Here is a 19,224-nt window from a genome sequence, read left to right as displayed (position 1 = left end):
GTTCCTTCCTGTCTCAGCTGGCTTCTCTGAGGGTCTGATGTTTTCTAGGATTACAGTCATTTGGGCTTAACCTTTTCTTTTGCAATTTACCATGCAAGTGGCTATTGCTCTTCCCCGGGAATACTTCCGGCTCTTACCCAGATAGCCAGATTTGTCTGTTGTTGTTATGGTTGGCTTCTCCTGATTCTTCTTGACTTAGAGTTGAATTTGTAGCCTTAACTACTTCATCTTCAAAAACTGATTAAGTCTTTATACCTTCACATTTTTTTGGATACTTGGGTGTGTTTGTGTGCTTATATTTCTGTGTTAATAGATTTCTCAGAAAAATTGAAACGTCAGACATTTGACTCCTGCTTAGGTGGTTTGTGTGTAAGCTGGGCATCAGTGTGTCACAGGGATGAGTTTTTGGACCCTCTGAGGGTGCGAGAATCTGCAAGTACTCAAGTCTTTAGTATAAATTGGAGTAGAATATATACATACACACACACAAAAACCGTTCATCTCCCCGAAGGTATCTCATTGACCATTTAATGCTGTTAATACAATGGAAATGCTGTGTACTTACACTATATTGTTCAGAGGATAATGACAAGATAATACCGAGTCTATACATGGTCATTATAGTTGCCATTTTGTCAACCTGAACGAGTCTGCAGATTCAGAATCCATGGATATAGAATTATTTGGGCAGCAGTCAGACTTATCCAGAGATTCTGTGTTTCAGCACTTGGGATATCTCCAGCAACACAGTCTCTATACAGCATATATGGAGTATATTACTCAGTGCTGTGACTCTTTACTTCTCTTGCCTTCTGTTGGCAAGTCACAGGACAACAGTAAAACAGCCACTCCTGTGGACGTTAAAACTAACGTCCAGTAGGATTCTTATATATATCTTTTTCTATTAAAAAGTCAGATTTACAGAAAGAAGGAGAGACAGAGAGAAAGATCTTCCATCTACTGATTCACTCCCCAAGTAGCTTCAGCAGCCAGAGCTGAGCCGATGTAATTTCTTCTTCTAATTTCTCCCACTTGGGTGCAGGGTCCCTCCACTGCTTTCTCAGGCCATAGGAAGGAAATGGGATTAGAAGGCGAGCTGTCAAAACATGAACCAGCATTCATTTAGGATTCTGGTGCTTAGCGATAGAGCATTAGCCAGTTGAGCTAGTGAGCCTGCCCCCACAATTATTTATTTTGTACGATTTATCTTATTATTTGAAAAGCAGAATACAGAGAAAATGAGAGATGCAGAGATATCTTCCATCTGCTGGTTCACTCCCCAAATGACAATAGCAGCTAGAGCTAGATTAATCAGCTTGGAGCTTTCTCCTGAATGTCCCACGTGGGTGCAGGGTCCCAAGGCTTTGGGCCATGCTCTACTGCCTTCCCAGCCACAAGCAGGAGCTGGATGGGAAGTGAGGCTGCCAGGAAGTTGGTGCTGCAGGAAGAAGCCCAGTCTAATACACCCCGGTGCCAGCTTTCAACAAAGCTGTAATAGCAGATTACCCATATAATAACATAACATGTATACAGTTAAACAAATGGTGGTTAATTAGTAGTAATGTTTATCTTCATCATTAAATTAAATACTTAAATTCAAAGGAAAACTTTGAATTTTCTCTTTATTTTTTTGTCCTAGTTTGCTTTTTGTGGATTCTGATTTCCATTTAGTTCCTTATCATGCTTTGCTTGTTTGTTGGTCTTCTCCGTTAAACTTTGCTTGTAAAGCTGGGAAGCCTGTGTCTTGTTGCACAGGCTCTAGCACCCCCGACACGAATTGTTACATGATCCTGACTTATTTGATTATGCAGAATATTTAGGATACTTAGAATAATTTAAGTTTGCCTGTTTTGTTTGTTTATGTATGTATTTATTTGATTTTTACAGTGAACAAAGTATCTGCCAGGCAAGAGCTGCTGTGATGGTTTATGACGATGCCAATAAGAAGTGGGTGCCAGCTGGTGGCTCGACTGGCTTTAGCAGAGTTCATATCTATCACCATACAGGCAACAACACATTCAGAGTGGTGGGCAGGAAGATTCAGGACCATCAGGTAAGGGCCTGTTTCTTTTTGATGATGTTTACATGGTTGATCAGGGTGGGAAGGAAAGGTGGAGGGTTTAGGGGAAGTGGGTAAGATCATTGTTTCCAAATTTTCTTTTTCTTCTTTCTGTGTCTGAGGGAAGGAGGGAGATAAGGGAAGAAGCCACACCCAGCCTCCCAACCACCTCAGTACCTAGGGATGGGGAACAGCCAACTGCTGTTATCCCAGGATCCCTGATACAGGGCTGCTGGAAGGATACTGCTCAGGTGGTTTCAGTAATTCTGAAATGCTGTCAGTGTCGCAGGTGCAAGGATGAGAAAGTCCTTCCAAGGTCCATTGTCTGACATACTCTACCTCCCTGCTCTGGATTTCCTTGGAAGTAATTGGATTATCTGATTACGGGATCATTTGAATCAGGACTAGTAGATAGAGGAAAGGTAGATGGGCTCTTCCTGGCATTAACAGTCTATTAAGGGCATCAGAAACTTTATAGATTTACAAAGTATTTTGGAAATATTTTGCTGCAATGTTGGCATCAGCCCATGTTACACATATTCATCCTGCTCTATACTCAGGGAAAAGGTAAAAAAGCTTTTTTTTTTAAAGATTTATTTAATTTTTTTTTTAAGATTTATTTATTTATTGGAAAGTCATATATACAGAGAGGAGGAGAGACAGAGAAAGATCTTCCGTCCAGTGATTCACTCCCCAAGTGAGTGCAACGGCCGATGCTATGCCAATCCGAAGCCAGGAGCCAGGAACTTCTTCTGGGTATCCCACACAGGTGCAGGGTCCCAAGGCTTTGGGCTGTCCTAGACTGCTTTCCCAGGCCACAAGCAGGGAGCTGGATGGGAAGTGGAGCTGCCAGGATTAGAACCGGCGCCCATATGGGATCCCGGGGCGTTCAAGGCAAGGACTTAAGCCACTAGGCCATGCCACTAGGCCCAAGATTTATTTAATTTTTTTTATTGGAATGTCATATATACAAAGAGGAAGGGAGACAGAGAGGAAGATCTTCCATCTGTTGAATCACTCCCCAAGTGGTTGCCACAGCCAGAGCTGAGCTGAGCTGAGCTGAAGCTAGGAGCCAGGAGCTTCTTCCAGGTCTCCCATGCAGGTGCAGAATCCCAAGGGTTTGGGCAATCCTAGGCTGCTTTCCCAGGCCACAAGCAGGCAGCTGTATGCAGGGCCACCAGAACAGGAACCGGTGCCCAAATGGGGTCCTGGTGCATGTGCAACACGAGGACTTTGGCTGCTAGGCTACTGTGCTGGGTCCCAGTAGTAAAGATTTAAAGAAAAGAATGTGGATCCCTAGATTTCAACTAGGAAATGTGTTGGTAGGGTTTGTCAACAGATGGTGGCAGGAGGCCTGGGTTTGGGGGATAAAGGTTATGGATGGGTAGCTATAGACTAGGAACTTGGATTTGTTACGATTGCAAATTAGGGACCTTGGGCCTGTAAAACTGATACCTTTGCAAAACCATTTTGAGTCTTGAAGGGGCTATGTCCCATAGAAAAGAGGACTAAGAAAAATCTTCATTGGGACAAGGAAGCAAAAGAAATTTGTGAATTGGTATAAGATCTTCCCTGAGAAATGGGAAAGTCCGACTTCACATGCACAGCTTCAGACAGGAAGCTGGCAGACACAGGTTGCAGGCCTATGACGTTCTGGGAGCACCTGACAAAAGCGCATGCAGCGCTCCTCTGGAGGGAATTTTGCTGACTTCACTAACGTTCTATAAGCTTAGTTGGCCTGCCTTCCTCTGCCTTCCGAGGCTATCTTCAGTTTCTCTGTCATGTGCCTGCTCTCGCCTCACTGCCCCCTTGCTGCCTTTCTCTCTTCCTTTGTGTGTGCTGACCTGTTGTATTGCTCAGCTTTGTCTGGTGAGCAGCCCCTCTGGCCCATGTGCAGCCCAGGTGATGGTCCATGTTCTCTCTCCTCTTTGTCTGCAGTGAGTTAGACCAAAGACGAACGAATTGCCCTCTGCACAATGCAGTTGTAGTGAAAACAGTGAAAGCAAAACTTCATACAAATTGTTTTGTTCTTTTTTTTTTTAAAGATTTATTTTTATTATTTTCTTATTGGAAAGGTGGATATACAGAGAGGAGAGACAGGAGAGACAGAGAGGAAGATCTTCCGTCTGATGATTCACTCTCCAAGTGAGCGCAACGGCCAATGCTATGCTGATCCGAAGCCAGGAGCCTCTTCCGGGTCTCCCATGCGGGTGCAGGGTCCCAAAGCTTTGGGCCGTCCTCGACTGCTTTCCCGGGCCACAAGCAGGGAGCTGGAAGGGAAGCGGGGCTGCCGGGATAGAACTGGCGCTCATATGAGATCCTGGGCATGCAAGGCGAGGACCTTAACCACTGCGCCACTGCGCCGGGCCCTCTTTTTTTTTTTTTTAAGAAGAAAACATTAAACATTTTTTAAAGATTTATTTTTATTGGAAAGTCAGATATACAAAGAGGAGCAGAGACAAAGAAGATTTTCCATCTGCTGATTCACTCCCCAAGTTGGCCACAGTGGCTGGAGCTGAGCCGATACCAAGCCAGGAGCTAGGAGCTTCTTCCAGGTCTCCCAAGTGGGTGCAAGATTCCAGCGTCTTTCCCAGGCCACAAACGGAACTGGATGGAATCGGGGCGCCCAAATGGCATCCAAGCACATGCAAAGCGAGGACTTTAGTTGCTAGGCTATTGTGCTGGTCTTCTAAACAATTTTTTTTTTAGAATTTATTTTTATTTGAAGGAAGGTAGACTTCCATCTACTGGTTCACTCCCCAAATGCCTGCATCAGCTGGGGCTGGGCCAGGCCAAAGCCAGGAGCCAGACGCTTCATTCAGGTCTCCCACGTGGGTGCAGGACCCACGCACATGGACTAGATTCTGTTGCTTTCCCGGGTGCATTTCAGGGAGCTTAATCAGAGGTAGAATAGCTTGGACTCATTGGGCACCCATGTGGGACGCTGTTGTTCACGGGCAGTGGCTTAATGCACTACATTACTGTGCCAGTCTCTGAACATACATACCAGGTGAATAAATACTTCTTTTGATAAGTTTTGGTGAATGATCATATGAAAGTATTAATGAGCAATCCTGAAATTCTGTTGACAAAGAGAAAATTAATACTTAAAAACAATGAAAAGACATTTGTTTAGGCCAGGACATTTTCATATGAAGCAGTTTTTATTCGTAAGATAATTTATCTGTTCTGTGACTCTTAGGTTTTGAAAACTGGAGCTTTCTTAAAATGCCTGGAAATTTTAAATTATATTTGTGAATAGTTTGTGGCACTAAGATTATGAAGGTTAGAAAATGTTTAGAAATTAAGCCAGTTCTTGGAGCTCAGCAGTAGGTTGTAGCACATAGGTTACTGAGCCGGGGAGCACAGATGTCGTTGGGCACTGCAGCTTGTGCTGCTGGCTTTCTGTGTCAGGTTACTGCTTGGTATCTCGGCTACTCTGTGCCTTTTTAATTTTGTGAGGGTAGTGAAAACACATTTTTTCTTTAAAAGTTTTTTTAATTTGAAATGCAGAGTTAGAGACAGAGAGATTCTCCTTCTCTTGCTTCACTCCCCAGATGGCTGCAAAGGCCAGAGTTGACTGGTCCAGAGCTAAGAGCCAGGAGCCTTTCCCCAGCCTCCCACACAGATGCAGAGATCCAAGCAGGTAGTCCATTTTCTGTTTTCCCGGCTGTCAGCAGGGAGCTGGATCAGAAGTGGAGGAGCCTGGTTAGGAGGTGTATCACAGAGCAGAGGATTAGTGTACAGCACCATGATATTGGCCCAGGTAACATAGTTCTTCACATTGCAAGAGAGATACAGTTAACAGATTTTTTTTTTTTGAATGAGTGTTAAGCATATTAGTAAAGAAGTACACTTAAAACATAAATCATAGTCTTGTGAGGGCATGAAAGACTCACCAGCTTGTTGAGAAGATAGGGCAAAGGCTCATGGTTGACTTCATAGACAAGACAATTTTGAGCCTGGTCACAAGGAAAAGTGGGCTTTTAGTGCTCCATTTACACTGGGTATGACCAGTCGAAAAATGGATAGGTATGTGTGGAATGAACATCACAGCTAGTTTGCAGTCAAGTTTGTTGGATTTGAGGTACAAAATTTAGTGTTTCAATGAAGTGCACACTTGACAGTATACTTAGTATATGGCCATACATAGAATTGAAGCATTTTGAATATTGCAAAACAACCATTTACATATCTTTGATTCTAGTAATGTTTTCTTCAAAAAATTTTAGCATTCTGTTAGTGAACAATTGTGAAAGTAAATGTAAAATAACTTGATTTACCATAAAATGAGATTTATAATTTTCTAATAATGATCAGTTCCATTTGCTATCAGTTTCTAGCAGCTTAGTATTTGTAATTAAATTTACAAAAATGGTAAATGGTCATAATATTTTCTTATTGTAATAAAAGATATATAGCACCAAATTTATCATTTCAACTAGTTTTAAGTGTACAGTTCTGAGGCATTACATGCATTTATAATGTTATATGCCCATCTACATCCACTTCCAAACCCTTCTGGAGAGTTTGTATAGTGGTGAAGAATTCCTGGTCCACAGCTAGAAAGCCAGAAAGGAAAGCCAAGTTTTAGATTTCTGTTTACTAAGAGGCATGTGACACTTTTTGAAAAGGGGACCTCAGAAGCTGAGCGGGAGCTTTTAGCACATTTCTGGGACTCATGTAACAAAAATTAAATGTAGGGGTGGCAGTGACGCAGGAGGAAATAGTGGGCAACTCCTACAGTGGCCCCAGGAGTCCCGTCCCGCAGAAGGAGCTTGGATCAGAGCTAAACTGGATTTTTCAGACAGTAAAACACAGCCTCTCATTGTTCTAGACACTGCTTGGATTCAGGCCATATGAATTTGTTAGTTTCTTGAACTGCTTGCCAGAAGCAAAAGTAAATGTCTCTGGAAAAATAGGACATAATTTTAAGTCTTAATTTCCATACAGTTGTCCGTACACAATGTCTGGCACTCACAGTAACCAGGTGTACAAGGAGACAAAATGAAGTATAATAGAACAGACCCATTGGAGAATCCAGTTAGTGGAATTATCTGAAATGATTGCAGTTAGCAACTCGGTGATAGATGGATTTTACAATAAATTAGAAACAGCTAAACAGAATTAGTGAACTGGTATAAGCCAGACTGGATCCAAGATAGAAACAGGGACATTTAAGAAACTTAATGAGTATAATGAACAACTGTAATACAGGAATAATTGTTACCAGGAAAAGAGGAGAGAATAAATAACTGAAGAAATAGTTAAGCCTTCTAAAAACTGATGAGAAAGCATCAACTTAGAAATTATTTCAACCACTAAGTGGAATAAATATGAAACCATACATCTGATTGAAATCCCTGCAAGCTAAGTAGAAGTGACTTAAGCAGAATTAGTGGAAAAGAGAGAGCTTAAAAAGAAGCAGGTTAGTAGTCTCAGCAAACAGAGTTTGAAAGGCACTGATTTCAAAGTACTGGAAGAAAAAAAAAATGCATCCCAAAGAATTCCATAATTACCAGCCAGCAGTGTGTCACAGTAAGTTAAGCTGCTGCTAGTGACACAACATCTCTGAATGTAGGTTCTAGTCCAGATCTTGCACTGCTAACACTTCTGGAAAAACGACAGAGGATGACCCAAGTGCTTAGGGCCTTGCTAACCATATGAAAAACCCACATGGGAGTTCCATATTCCTGGCTTTGGCCTGGCGTAGTTTCAGCTGTTCCCAGCTGTCCCATCCATTTGGGGAGTGATCTAAAAGATCATCTGTCTCCCCATCTCTCTAGAACTCTTTCAAGCAGATAGATGTCACCCCCTCCTTTTTTTCCCAAAAGAAATATACATATATTCAAAATTTGAATAATATATGCTTGGATATAAAAGCAAGTCTCAGAGGATTTAAACCAAAGTATGTTCTGGCTATAGCAGTTAATCTGGAAAATGCTAGAGAAACTGAAAGATTAAAAGTTAAATACTTTGGGACCAGGGTGATGCTTCAGTTGACTAATCCTACACCTGCAAGTGCCTGCTCTACCCAGCTGTTCCATTTTTGATCCAGCTACTTGGCTTGTGGCCTGGGAAAGCAAGATGGTGGCCCAAAGCTTTGGGATTCTGCATCCACATGGGAGGCCTCTGGAGGAAGCTCCTGGTTCATGGTTTTGTCAGCTCAACTCTGGCTGTTGTGGCCATTTGGGGAGTGAATCAGCAGATAGAAGACCTTTCTCTGTCTCTCTGGTACTCCTTCTCTCTGTAAAATCTGCCTTTCCAATTTAAAGAAAATGTTAAATACCTTTGTTCACAAAGGTCTATAGAGCAAAGACAAAATAATGATGACTTCAGAAAAATGTGTTGGGTTGAAGGATGATAAACATGCTACATTACTAACACTGGTACAGTGCAGATAAAACTTGTTAGTTGAAATTGACAGACTACAGTTTTTACATAGAAAAGAAGTGTTACTGATTTTAAGGCTAAGCATTCACCTCAAGACATTAATTAAAGCCAAGCAAAATAAGAAGGTTAATAATGAAGTTAAGAACGGAAGTTAATGCACTAGAAAGCAAACACACTAAGGAGAGAATTGTTCCTCCAAGGAGGGACTGCTTGAGAAAAAGACACCGATGACCATTTTCAATAAGAAAGATGCATTGCTACTGTTCTTATAGTCATTAAAGTGAATATTTTCAGGAAAAAAAAAATCCTTGGGTCAGGTGATTTCTTTATCAGAACCTGGCATGAATGTGGCTGAAGAGAATTTAGGTTGATTTTGCTCATGAACAGATATAAAAATTCTAGGGTACAAACAGAGACCTTAAGAATTTATAAAAATTGAAATTTGACATTCACCCAAAATTTATGAAATAATTAAAAAACAAATTAGTTTTTGCACAAAAATTGAACATCTGTGTGTGAAAGATCTTCCAGTGGTTCCTGTAAATACATATTATGTTGAGTTTTGATGTTCCTCATATACAGCATCAGGTTTGTTTATCCTTGGAGTGTGAGATTGGCTTAATGGTAGAAAGGCTGTTAGAATAATTTACACATAAAAAGAGTAAAGCCAGATAGCCACCTCAAGATATGCCAAAGGCACCTGTTGAAAACCCTTAGCTGTTGGGGAATGGAAAAGTTCTTTCCTTTCAGATGAAAAACATCTACAGAAATGCTCACATCAAAGGTGACATTTCATAGTGAAATTGAGAAGGCTTTCCCTCTCAGATCAGGTGAGATAGACACCTGGGGTCACCCTTCCTTTCAACAGTGGATTATAATTCTCTGCCTGTGTGAAGGTGTAAAAGACACATAGCATGCAAGAATTCAGATGGAAGAAATAAAACCATCAGTTGCAGATAAAATGAGCCTATGTATTTAGAGAGAAAACATGAAATAAATGATTAGGAATGATAGAAGATGGGAGAAGTTCGAGTTAATGAGTAGATTAAATTACTAGGGTTGAGTTCATGCATGAATTTAGCAAGGCTGCTTCTGCTAGGTACATTGTCATGATGCAGAAATAAATAGTTGGAATCAAAGAAAGTGAAAGTTTTAAAGAATTGTTTGCCTAACAAATCTAATGAAAGGTGTTTAGGATCTTTTTACACACAGCTGTAAAGTGTTGAAAATAATCTAAATACAAGGTGGTGTATTATATTCATGGATTATAACTTTTTTTTATATCAGTTTCCCTCAGATCAAGTCTTTTAAAAAGATTTATTTTAATTTAACCCTAACCCTGCGAATACTTATTGGGGGCCTCAGATGGAGGGGTGGGGGGCAGCCAGAATCTCTGCCTTGGCCACCTGTCTCCTTGCCACCTGCCCTTAGTTTTTTTGTTTGTTTGTTTGTTTGTTTTTTAATTTTCTACCTGCACTATGAGCACTTTGTAGTTATTTTTTTTAACCACCACATGATTACAGTTGGCATTGCCCACTCAGCAGTGGAAAATGAATTGAATTGTCTAGCCTCCCTCCTCCATGCTGGGTGCTGTTCAGCACCCCCACTCAGGGTTGTGAGGTGAGTGGGCAAGGGGCCCCTGTAGCTGGGTCCAGGCACCCCACCCCCTGAGGTCCCACCCGGCTATTAAAGGGGAATGTTACCACACACACACACACACACACACACACACACACACACACACACACACACAGTGAGGGACAGAAAGATCTTTATCTCCAAATGGCCATATCTGCCAGGGCTGGGCCAGGCTAAACCCAGGAACTTCATTTGGGTGTTGTGGCTGCAAAGGTCCATACACTTGGGCCATCTTCTGTTGCTTTCCCAAGCACATTTACAGGGAACTGGATGGAAAATGGAGCAGCTGGGACTTGAACTGGCACCAAATATACAATGCTAGTGTCACAGGTGATGGTTTAAGCCACTGTGCCACAACACTGGTGTTTAACTCTACATTTGATGAATATTGACCATCAGAATATGAAATTGTAGTTTCTCTCAAAGGGCTGAAAGAGCCAAAACAATATTAAGAAAATAGAAGAAGATACTTTAGTGGCTACTGAGATTTAATATAAAGTGAGTGTATTGTAATCTCAACAGAATGGCAGATATATTGACCAAGAGGACAAAAATAGAGCCATACAGACATTTTATTTATGAAAAGATGTATCCCTGTGGGCCCAACGAAGCAGCCCAGTGCTGAAGCCGCCGTTGCCTTGCAGGCCCCAGGATTCCATATGGACACTGTATCTAATCCTGGTGGCCCTGTTTCCCATCCAGCTCCCTCCTTGTGGCCTGGGAAAGCAGTTGAGGACGGCCCAAAGCCTTGGGACCCTGCACCCACATGGGAGACCCAGAAAAAGTTCCTGGCTCCTGGCTTTAGATTGGCTCAGCTCTGGCTTTTGCGGTCACTTGGGGAGTGAATTCTCAAATGGGAGATATTTATCTCTGTCTCTCCTCCTCTCTGTATATCTGTCTTTACAATACAAATAAATAAGTCTTAATAAAACTTTTGGAAGATGATATGGGGTTTTCACGGCGTTGGGATTGAGAAACATTTCTAAAGCTGGACATAAAAAACATAAGGGGTAATGGACAGGATTGTGAGTTTGGACTAAATAAAAATGAGGAACTATGTTTAGGATTCCAGAAACAGCAAAAAGGCAAGTCACGGAACGAGAGGGATGTCTGCACAACAGATGATGCACAGTGGGATCCCATCCAGGACTTATAAAAGGCTCCCGCCAAGCAGTGGAGGAAAACCTGGGCAGTTCAGGGAAGACTGGGCAGGGGGTATAGTTTAAGCAGATATTTGTAAAAGAAGTTATGCTGAGAATCCATAAATAAATGAACTTGGATTAGTAGTACCAGTTGTAATGGTACAAGGAGGAGGAGGAATGCAAATTGTTATGGAGGTGGAAGTTCTAGAACCAGGTTGAGAAGCTATTTGGAGTTACCTACTTGAGAATTTCAGCATAGTCTGCAGTAATTCTGCTCATGAGTATGTGCTCAATAAAAGTACGTGCCTGTGTGTATCAAAAGACATTTTAAAAATGTGCTATTTGTTATATTCCCAAACTGCAAATAATCCAGATGTTCATTAATGGACAAATGGATAAATAAACACAATTTATATAAAAGACTGCACAGAGCAGTGAAAATTATCAAACCCAATTACATGTAGCAGATGGCTGCCACAAACACAATTTTGAAAAAAAGGACAGGTACGTTATAGTACTATTGCATAATCATGTTTATGTAAAGGTAAATATCTGCCAAACTAATGATAGTGTGGCTGGTAAATGTTGTGAGATGGCAGGAGTTAAGGGAGGAGCTTCTTGTTATGTTTCTTGCTCAGGTTTTGGGTATGTGGAGTATTCGCTGAAATACAAAGTCTAAAGTCCTTTTATATTTGTAGTAATTTGACAACTAAAAATGTATCTCATAGGGGATGCAATTTCTGTGTGCTTTACTGTTTTAAGGCACACTTTTTTTTTCTGTCTTAAAGATGTGAGCATTTGAAAGAGGAAAAGAGGTAAAGCAGGAAGGAGGAGGGTGGAAGAGAGAAACAGAAATCTTCCATCTGCCAGTTTGTCTGCTAAATGGCTACCCCAGCCACATCTGGGCCAAGCTGGGGCAGGAGGCAGGAACCCCATTCTGGCCTCCCACATGGCCGGCAGAAGCCTGTGAGTTGAGCCATTTTTTTGCTGCCACCTTTGGCGTCTTGGGAGGAACCTGGATCTGAAGTGGAGCCTCTGGGACCTAAATCAATCAGCACTTCAGTACAGGATGCCAGTGTTGTAAGCAGCTCTCTAACAGGCTGTGCCAGAGCAGTGACTTCATGGCTGACCTTTTTCACTCTCAGACAACTTCACTTTGCTCATTTTTCTGCAGACCGATTTTGCACTGGGTAATTGATCTGATTGTTTTTAACCAAGTTTGTTAGGTCTGGATGAAAACAGACATACATACACAATTAAGATTTGCATGCCAACTATTAACGTGACTGATTTTGCCAATCATTAGTGTGACTTTCTAAATTATTGTGTTTTAGGTTGTGATAAATTGTGCCATTCCTAAAGGGTTGAAGTACAATCAAGCTACACAGACCTTCCACCAATGGCGAGATGCTAGACAGGTGTATGGTCTCAACTTTGGCAGCAAAGAAGATGCCAATGTCTTCGCAAGTGCCATGATGCATGCCTTAGAAGTATTAAATTCGCAAGAAGCAGGTAAAGTGTCCATGGTTTACTTGCATTCTTGAAGTGAAATGCCATGTATGTTAAAGCAAATATTTTGATTAATTTGTAAATCATCCTTATTTGAAGCAGTTTTTGCATTTGTTTTTTCTACAAATATATGAGCTTTTGTTTGCTGGTAGTAAGCGTATAATCTACAAGTTTGATGGTAGGAGTTTAGCTATCATGGTAATTATAATTTCTGTCATTTGAAAATATTTGATTATATTCATCCTGCTCTACAAAATCTCCTTGCAAGGTTTGGAGGCCCAGAGAAGATGCAAGGAATTAGACATATTTATCGTCTTTTATGAAGAAATACTTTTTTTCCCAATCCGTTACTGAGCCAGTGAACTTCAGGCAGGACTCCGTCTCTGCTAGTACATAAAGATGGGATATGAAAATCATTTAAAGATTTTAGGAGTGCCCTCATGTGGCGTGAGCTATGAATTGCATCTGATACTGCATGTTCGTGTGGAAATAAGTTTAAAAAACAAACCAGAATTTAAAACTGTTGGGGATGAGTTTAGTTTTGTTTTGGTTTAAAAAATAGAAAAACACAGGTGTGTGTGGCTATGTTTTTGAAAAGATAGATTTTATAACCAGAAAATTAAGTGTTGTATGAAACATATTTACCTTTGCCCATATAGTTTTATTAGTAGTAATTTTAATGATATGTGTGCTGTTAATGTTTATTGCCAAGTTTTAAGAGAAAAGACTTAACAGCTGAAAATTTGGGATTTTGTTGAAAATACAGAATTCCAAAACCCATTAAAGTATGTTAAATTATATTTATGCCTTGCCCTACTCTAAAGAGAACTGAACTGTTTAGCTTATGTATTAGTGCATTTTGGACTCCTGCAAAAAAGTTGCTATTAGATCTGTAGATAATTTCTGTTAGATCTTCTCTTGAGGAAATGAGTATCTATGAATAACTTGTACATGGTTTTCTTATTTAATCTTTTGTGAAAAAGTGAAGCATTGGGACTTCTGGTTTGCCTCTCTACATCTGGAAAACTGCACAGGAGAGCCTGTGCAGCCTGTGTGTCCCTCGTCTCGGGCCCTGCACTTTTCTGGAGGATAGCCATATTATATTGACATTCTACTTTAACAGTACAGCTGCTTTTCATTCAACTTTGTTTTACGTTAGGGAATAAACTGTAATTGTGATTCTTAATATCTAATTAAATAATTGCATCATAAAGAATCACAGTTTGGCAAGTTTGATATTTGTCTTCCCTATGTTTGGAACAAACTTAACAATATTTCTGTACCTTCAAAAGAACAACCAGTGATACTTTGAACAAAATATTAAATAGAATATAGTTAAACTTACAAATGCAAAGGATCATTTTTCTCAGGGAGTAATCATATTCCTCTATTTTTTTTTTCTTTTGATTTTATTTGTTTGAAATGGGATCTTAATGTGAAACTGCATCTTCTGTTGTAATAAGCATTAGGACATATTCCACATTATTCAAGGTTTAGTAAATAGGAAAATCACGCAGCCTTGGACTGCTGCACTAGCCTTTTGGATTTTTTATTGCTCTGTGTGCCATCTCAGTGGTAACTGGCTGGAGAGAGAACAGTGGATGTAACTGGTCCATCGTATCAGTCACCTGGTGCTGGAGACCAAGTCACTGGCAAAGAAACTCTTGCTTCTGTGTGGTTTTGCTGCTGCTGTTGCTTATTTTTTCAAAGAAAATAAAGCCTTAAAATGATGTAAGTTGATAGGTTTATTTAGGAAACAACTGTTTTCATAAATTAGTGTGAAATCCTGATTTCTGATTGTTGACGGCATTCATTGGAAGGAGGTAGATGCTAGGAGTGTCTCAGGGCGGCGTGTGGTTTCTCGTGAGCGTCACAGACGTAGGAGAGGCGTGCTCCCACCCCCCATATCCACCTAGACAACCGTCACTGATGTCACCTCAGCCGGGCCATGTCTTCCCTGCCACACTGACTGTTGGTTATGGAATTCACAGCCAGTTTCCTGCTGAAGCCATTGACTGTATTTCTGCCAAAACCAAATCAGGAAAGCTTGGGTCCCTTTCTCTAAACAAGTACTGGCTTAATAAAACTCATGAAGTTAAATCAGTTACAGAGATTAGATTTCTTAATTTGAGAAATTTCTTTGAAATTATTTTTTAAAAGATTTATTTTTATTGGAAAGGCAGATATACAGAGATGAGGAAAGACAGAGAGGAAGATTCTCCATCCGATGATTCACTCCCTAAGTGACCACTACAGCTGGAGCTGAGTCAACCCAAAGCCAGGAGCCAGGAGCTCTTCTGCATATCCCACATGGATGCAGGGTCCCAAAGCTTTGGGTCATCCTCGACTGCTTTCCCGGGCCACAGGCAGGGAGCTGGATGGGAAGTGGGGCTGCCGGGATTAGAACCAGTTAACCTAACCCTAACCATACCGGACCCCAGGGCCTGCAAGGCGAGGACTTTAACCACTACACTATCGTGCCGGGCCCTGAAATGATTTTCTTAATTGAACATTTCTCTTTTTTTGTTTATTAGACAGTAATGTCAGTAATACACATTGTCACTTCTTGGTGATTTTCAGATTTTAATTTAGAAATCTGTTGTCAAAGGTTTGATGTATAAATGACGAAAAAGAAAAGGAAGCTTGTTAAACTAATGTTTGTGTTAGGGGCCTGAGGCTGCTGAGCACCCATGGGATGCTGCCGAGCACCCATGGGATGCTGCAGACCAGGGTTTGGTAATTACACAGCTCTCCCTTCCTCTCCTTCAGCCTGTGCCTGAATCCTCACGTGCTTTTTTTAAATTGAGAAAAAGCAGCTTTCTCTGGGGGTAGTCACGCTGATCTTTCCAAGGTGCAGTGTGTGTGTTTAATATTTCCTATTTTTTATGCAAGAGTGGGTGGCAGGAATGTTTTCCCTTATTTTGTTTTTAACTTGGTGTGCAATTATCTAATATACTGGAAAGTACAGAAGGTGCTAAATACAGTGAGCTATATTTGGAAGTTGAAAAACCCACAAATCACATGCTGTAACATTTTTGAAAGGAGTTGAATTAGTGTTCTTCCTTTTGTACCAAATGCTACAGTATGTCTTTCCCCTTCTCCAGCAGAAATAGACTGGATTTTTAAAAGTGTGTTTTTATTTGTTTGGTGGTTGAATTATTTGTGGAAGTAAATTTGCATAATCAGTTTTGTGAAAGGTTTAAATCACTTGAAAATAGAAAAAAAAAACTTTTTCAAGAAAGAAAATGTTATTCATAGCCAGGAAAATCATTCTAGTATTTAGGTTCTACTTAACTAAGATTAAATATACCTTGGAAATCCTCAAAGTAATTTAATCACTAACTGTAAGACTATTTTTATTTTATCTTTTGAAAATGTGATTATTTTGCATTTCTTTCTGATTGGGATTTTCTTCAGCTATTTCCCCTAACGATAAGTTGGGCTGATATACTTTCTAAGATGAGTATTTGCATGCGTTTCATCCTGCCTTCTTTTTTTCTTTTTCTTTTTTTTTTTAAGACTTATTTATTTTTATTGAAAAGGCAGATATACAGAGAGGAAGGTCTTCCGCCCGATGGTTCACTCCCCAAGCGGCCGCAATGGCTGGAGCTGAGCCAATCCAAAACCAGGAGCCAGGAGCTTCCTCCAAGCCTCCCAAGCAGGTGCAGGGTCCCAAAACCTTGGGCCGTTCTCAGCTGCATTCCTAGACCACAGGCAGGGAGCTGGATTAGAACGGGTGCCCGAATGGGATCCCGGTACGCTCAAGGCAAGGATTTTAACCACTACGCTATTGCACTGGTCCCTCATCATACTTTCTTAAGATAACCTTTCAGTCCCATCCCCGCCATCCTCCTCAGCTTGGCTCCTCATTCACTAATTGGATTAAAACTGGGAATGGGGTGGGGGTAGCATTTTCAGGAATACTTTATATTTACACTGATAATTTTGTTTTTCAGTCTTGCAGATTGCTGACGATAACAACAACATTAAGTTCATGTTGCAGAAATACCATTTAAGTAAAAACGTATTTTGAACATGGATACTTTGGTTGGCACTGGAAAGATACAAATCTGATAAAACAGATGACTTCCCTTCCAGGATCTTATCCTTGGGCTGGAACTTCTAGACAACAGGCAGGCAAAATTAGGATACAGTTCTAAAGAAAATTACAGGGTCAGGGAAAGTTTTGAAGAGTGAGGGATTTTTAAACTATGTTATGTCTTAAAAATGAACATTTTCAGTAAGCTTGATGACTTAGTAAGAACAAGGAGAAGTTGGAGAACAACAAATATGTCATATGGTGGCTTGGATATGAAAATGTATTGGGGAGGAAATCCCAAAAGGTGAGACTGGAAAGGTTGGGAAAGGCATGGTGTCCTGCTGAGGAGTGTGCATTTTATCATGTGTTCAATAACTCCGTGTGAGATATGAAGGGATTTGCTTTGTTAGGACAAGCGTGATGCAGTGAGCTGGATCCGTTTAAGACATGGCTGTGATAACAGGCACAACCTGAGACGTGCCACAGTACAGATGAACAGAGAGGACCAACTTTTAGTTAACTGCTTCCCCTCTCTCGAGAGCTGTGTTCCATCCTCTTACCCATGTTGTTATTTGGTTGTTAGCGCAACTTTGAGGAGGAATAGTGAGCTACCTATGGTCACTGCTGTGTGCCTGGTCTTAACCTGTGCTGACATTACTCAGTTATACTAACTCTGCAAGGCCAGTGTTAGTATCCTTGTTTTGGAGATGGGATTCAGGCTTATAGAAAGTCAGCTGGATTGACCGAGCCAAGAGTTCATGGCTAGATAGAGGCATCAATGACTTTTGTTGTCAGATATAATATTTAGAATCCTACCTCTTTATTTTACTTTGTCAGTAAGATGTTGATGGGGAAAGATCATGTTTAAAGATGATGACATGGCCATTGAAGAAGAGGCTGGGTAAGTGCCTCGAAGAAATTTTGTGTAGTGCATAGCAGTTGTGTTCTGGATATATTGTATCTGGGAGAATAGGGTTATTTATTAATGCTTTCATGAAATAATATACTCTGGCTGAAAACGCATCTCAGAGAAAATCTTGGTCAAGGTTTTTCACTTTCAGCTTTACTAAGTCAACTAATCTTGTTGGAAAAGAAACACTTTGTTTCAAAGTGTAACTCATGATTCAATGAATTTCAGGATGTGCATGGCGACGGGTAGTCTAGTGTGGGTGCCATCTTGTTCTCTTTTTATTCTGGTACTTCTTCAGTCCCACCCCTATTTGTAAATGTACAATTTCACTATAATGAAAGGATAATGTATCAGGTGTCACTCCCAGTTTACAGATGGAGTCACGGACCTGAAGCTGTGGGACTTGCCTGAAGCTTCATGTGTTAGAGAGGCAGGCACAGGAGGATGGGAGTGGAATGGGCATCTTTGGGGCCATTTCTTTTTGCTACAGTGCTTTACCGTCTTTGGATGTATATTTTAAGATTTATTTATTTCAAAGAGAGAGAGAGAGATCTTCCATCCTCTGACTCAATTCCTCAAATGACGATAATGGCTGAGGGCCTAACCGAGCTAAAGCCAAGAGCCACAACTCTGGTCTCCCACATGGGTGGAGGGGCCCAAGGGCTTGAGCCATCTTCTGCTATAAGACGAGGACTTTAGTTGCTAGACTACTATGCTGGGTCCCCTTAAAAAGACTTTTAAGGAAAGCAGTTTAGAATGAGAAAGTAGGGTAGAGGAAGCCTGTTTTGTATTTTACAGTGAGATGTTATGGCCTTTGCTGTGATTTAGGTAAAATAACTTCAATTCAGAGTCAGAAGACTCCCTAATGAAGTCTCTCTGTTGTCAGCCAGTAGCCTTTTTTAAAGCTGTTTCATCACTCAGGAAATGTGTATAATGAAAAAATATTTCAGATTGTTGTCATGGTAAGGGCATTAGTATTTTTTTATTTGAGAGAGAAGTCTCATCCACTGGTTCTTTCCCCAGCTGAGGTTCTGCTCAAGCTGAAGCCGGGACCAGCTGCCTGAAATGGCACTTGCTCCTTCCCATGGTGTGCAGTAGCGGGAACCTGGAATCATAAGTAGAGCTAGGACTAAAGCCCAAGGCAGGTATCGCAAATGGCATTTTAACATGGGCATCCTTTGGGGTGGGGGAAGATTTATTTCTATTTGAAACATAGATTTATATGGAGAAGGAGTGAGATGTTGATTTTCTATCCTCTTCCGGGTTTCCCACACAGGTGTACAATCCCAAGGCTTTGGGCCGTCCTCTACTGCCTTCCCAGGCCACAAGCAGGGAGCTGGATGGGAAGCCAGGATTAGAATTGGCACTCATATGGGATCCCAGCACATGCAAGTTGTGGATTTTAGCTGCTAGGCTACCATTGTCGGGCCCCTTTATGGTTATCTTAACAGGTGTCTTAACAACCATTAGGTTGGATGGCAAGGGTTTTGTGGTGGTGGTGGTGGTTGTTTTTTGTGTGTGTGTGTGTGTGTGT

At 41.0% G+C, this 19,224-nt stretch overlaps 1 protein-coding gene across 1 annotated transcript in view; it reads left to right on the top strand.

Moving 5' to 3' along the window:
• Positions 1 to 1,887: 1,887 nt before the first annotated feature.
• The window catches only part of LOC121167464 (protein enabled homolog), a gene marked incomplete at its 5' end in the record, with an annotated part of 68,400 nt that continues 51,063 nt past the window's right edge, over positions 1,888 to 19,224 (top strand). The window contains 2 exons of the mRNA XM_040996882.1: positions 1,888 to 2,053; positions 12,567 to 12,744. Coding sequence (XP_040852816.1) covers positions 1,888 to 2,053; positions 12,567 to 12,744 — 344 coding nt within the window. The remainder of the gene's footprint in view (positions 2,054 to 12,566; positions 12,745 to 19,224) is intronic.

The sequence above is a fragment of the Ochotona curzoniae genome, unplaced genomic scaffold, assembly GCF_017591425.1.
Source record: "Ochotona curzoniae isolate NIBS_2020 unplaced genomic scaffold, NIBS_Ocur_1.0 patch371, whole genome shotgun sequence".
NCBI classification, from domain to species: domain Eukaryota; kingdom Metazoa; phylum Chordata; class Mammalia; order Lagomorpha; family Ochotonidae; genus Ochotona; species Ochotona curzoniae.
Note: the sequence above shows the minus strand (reverse complement) of the source record. Positions and strands in the feature narration are given on the sequence as shown.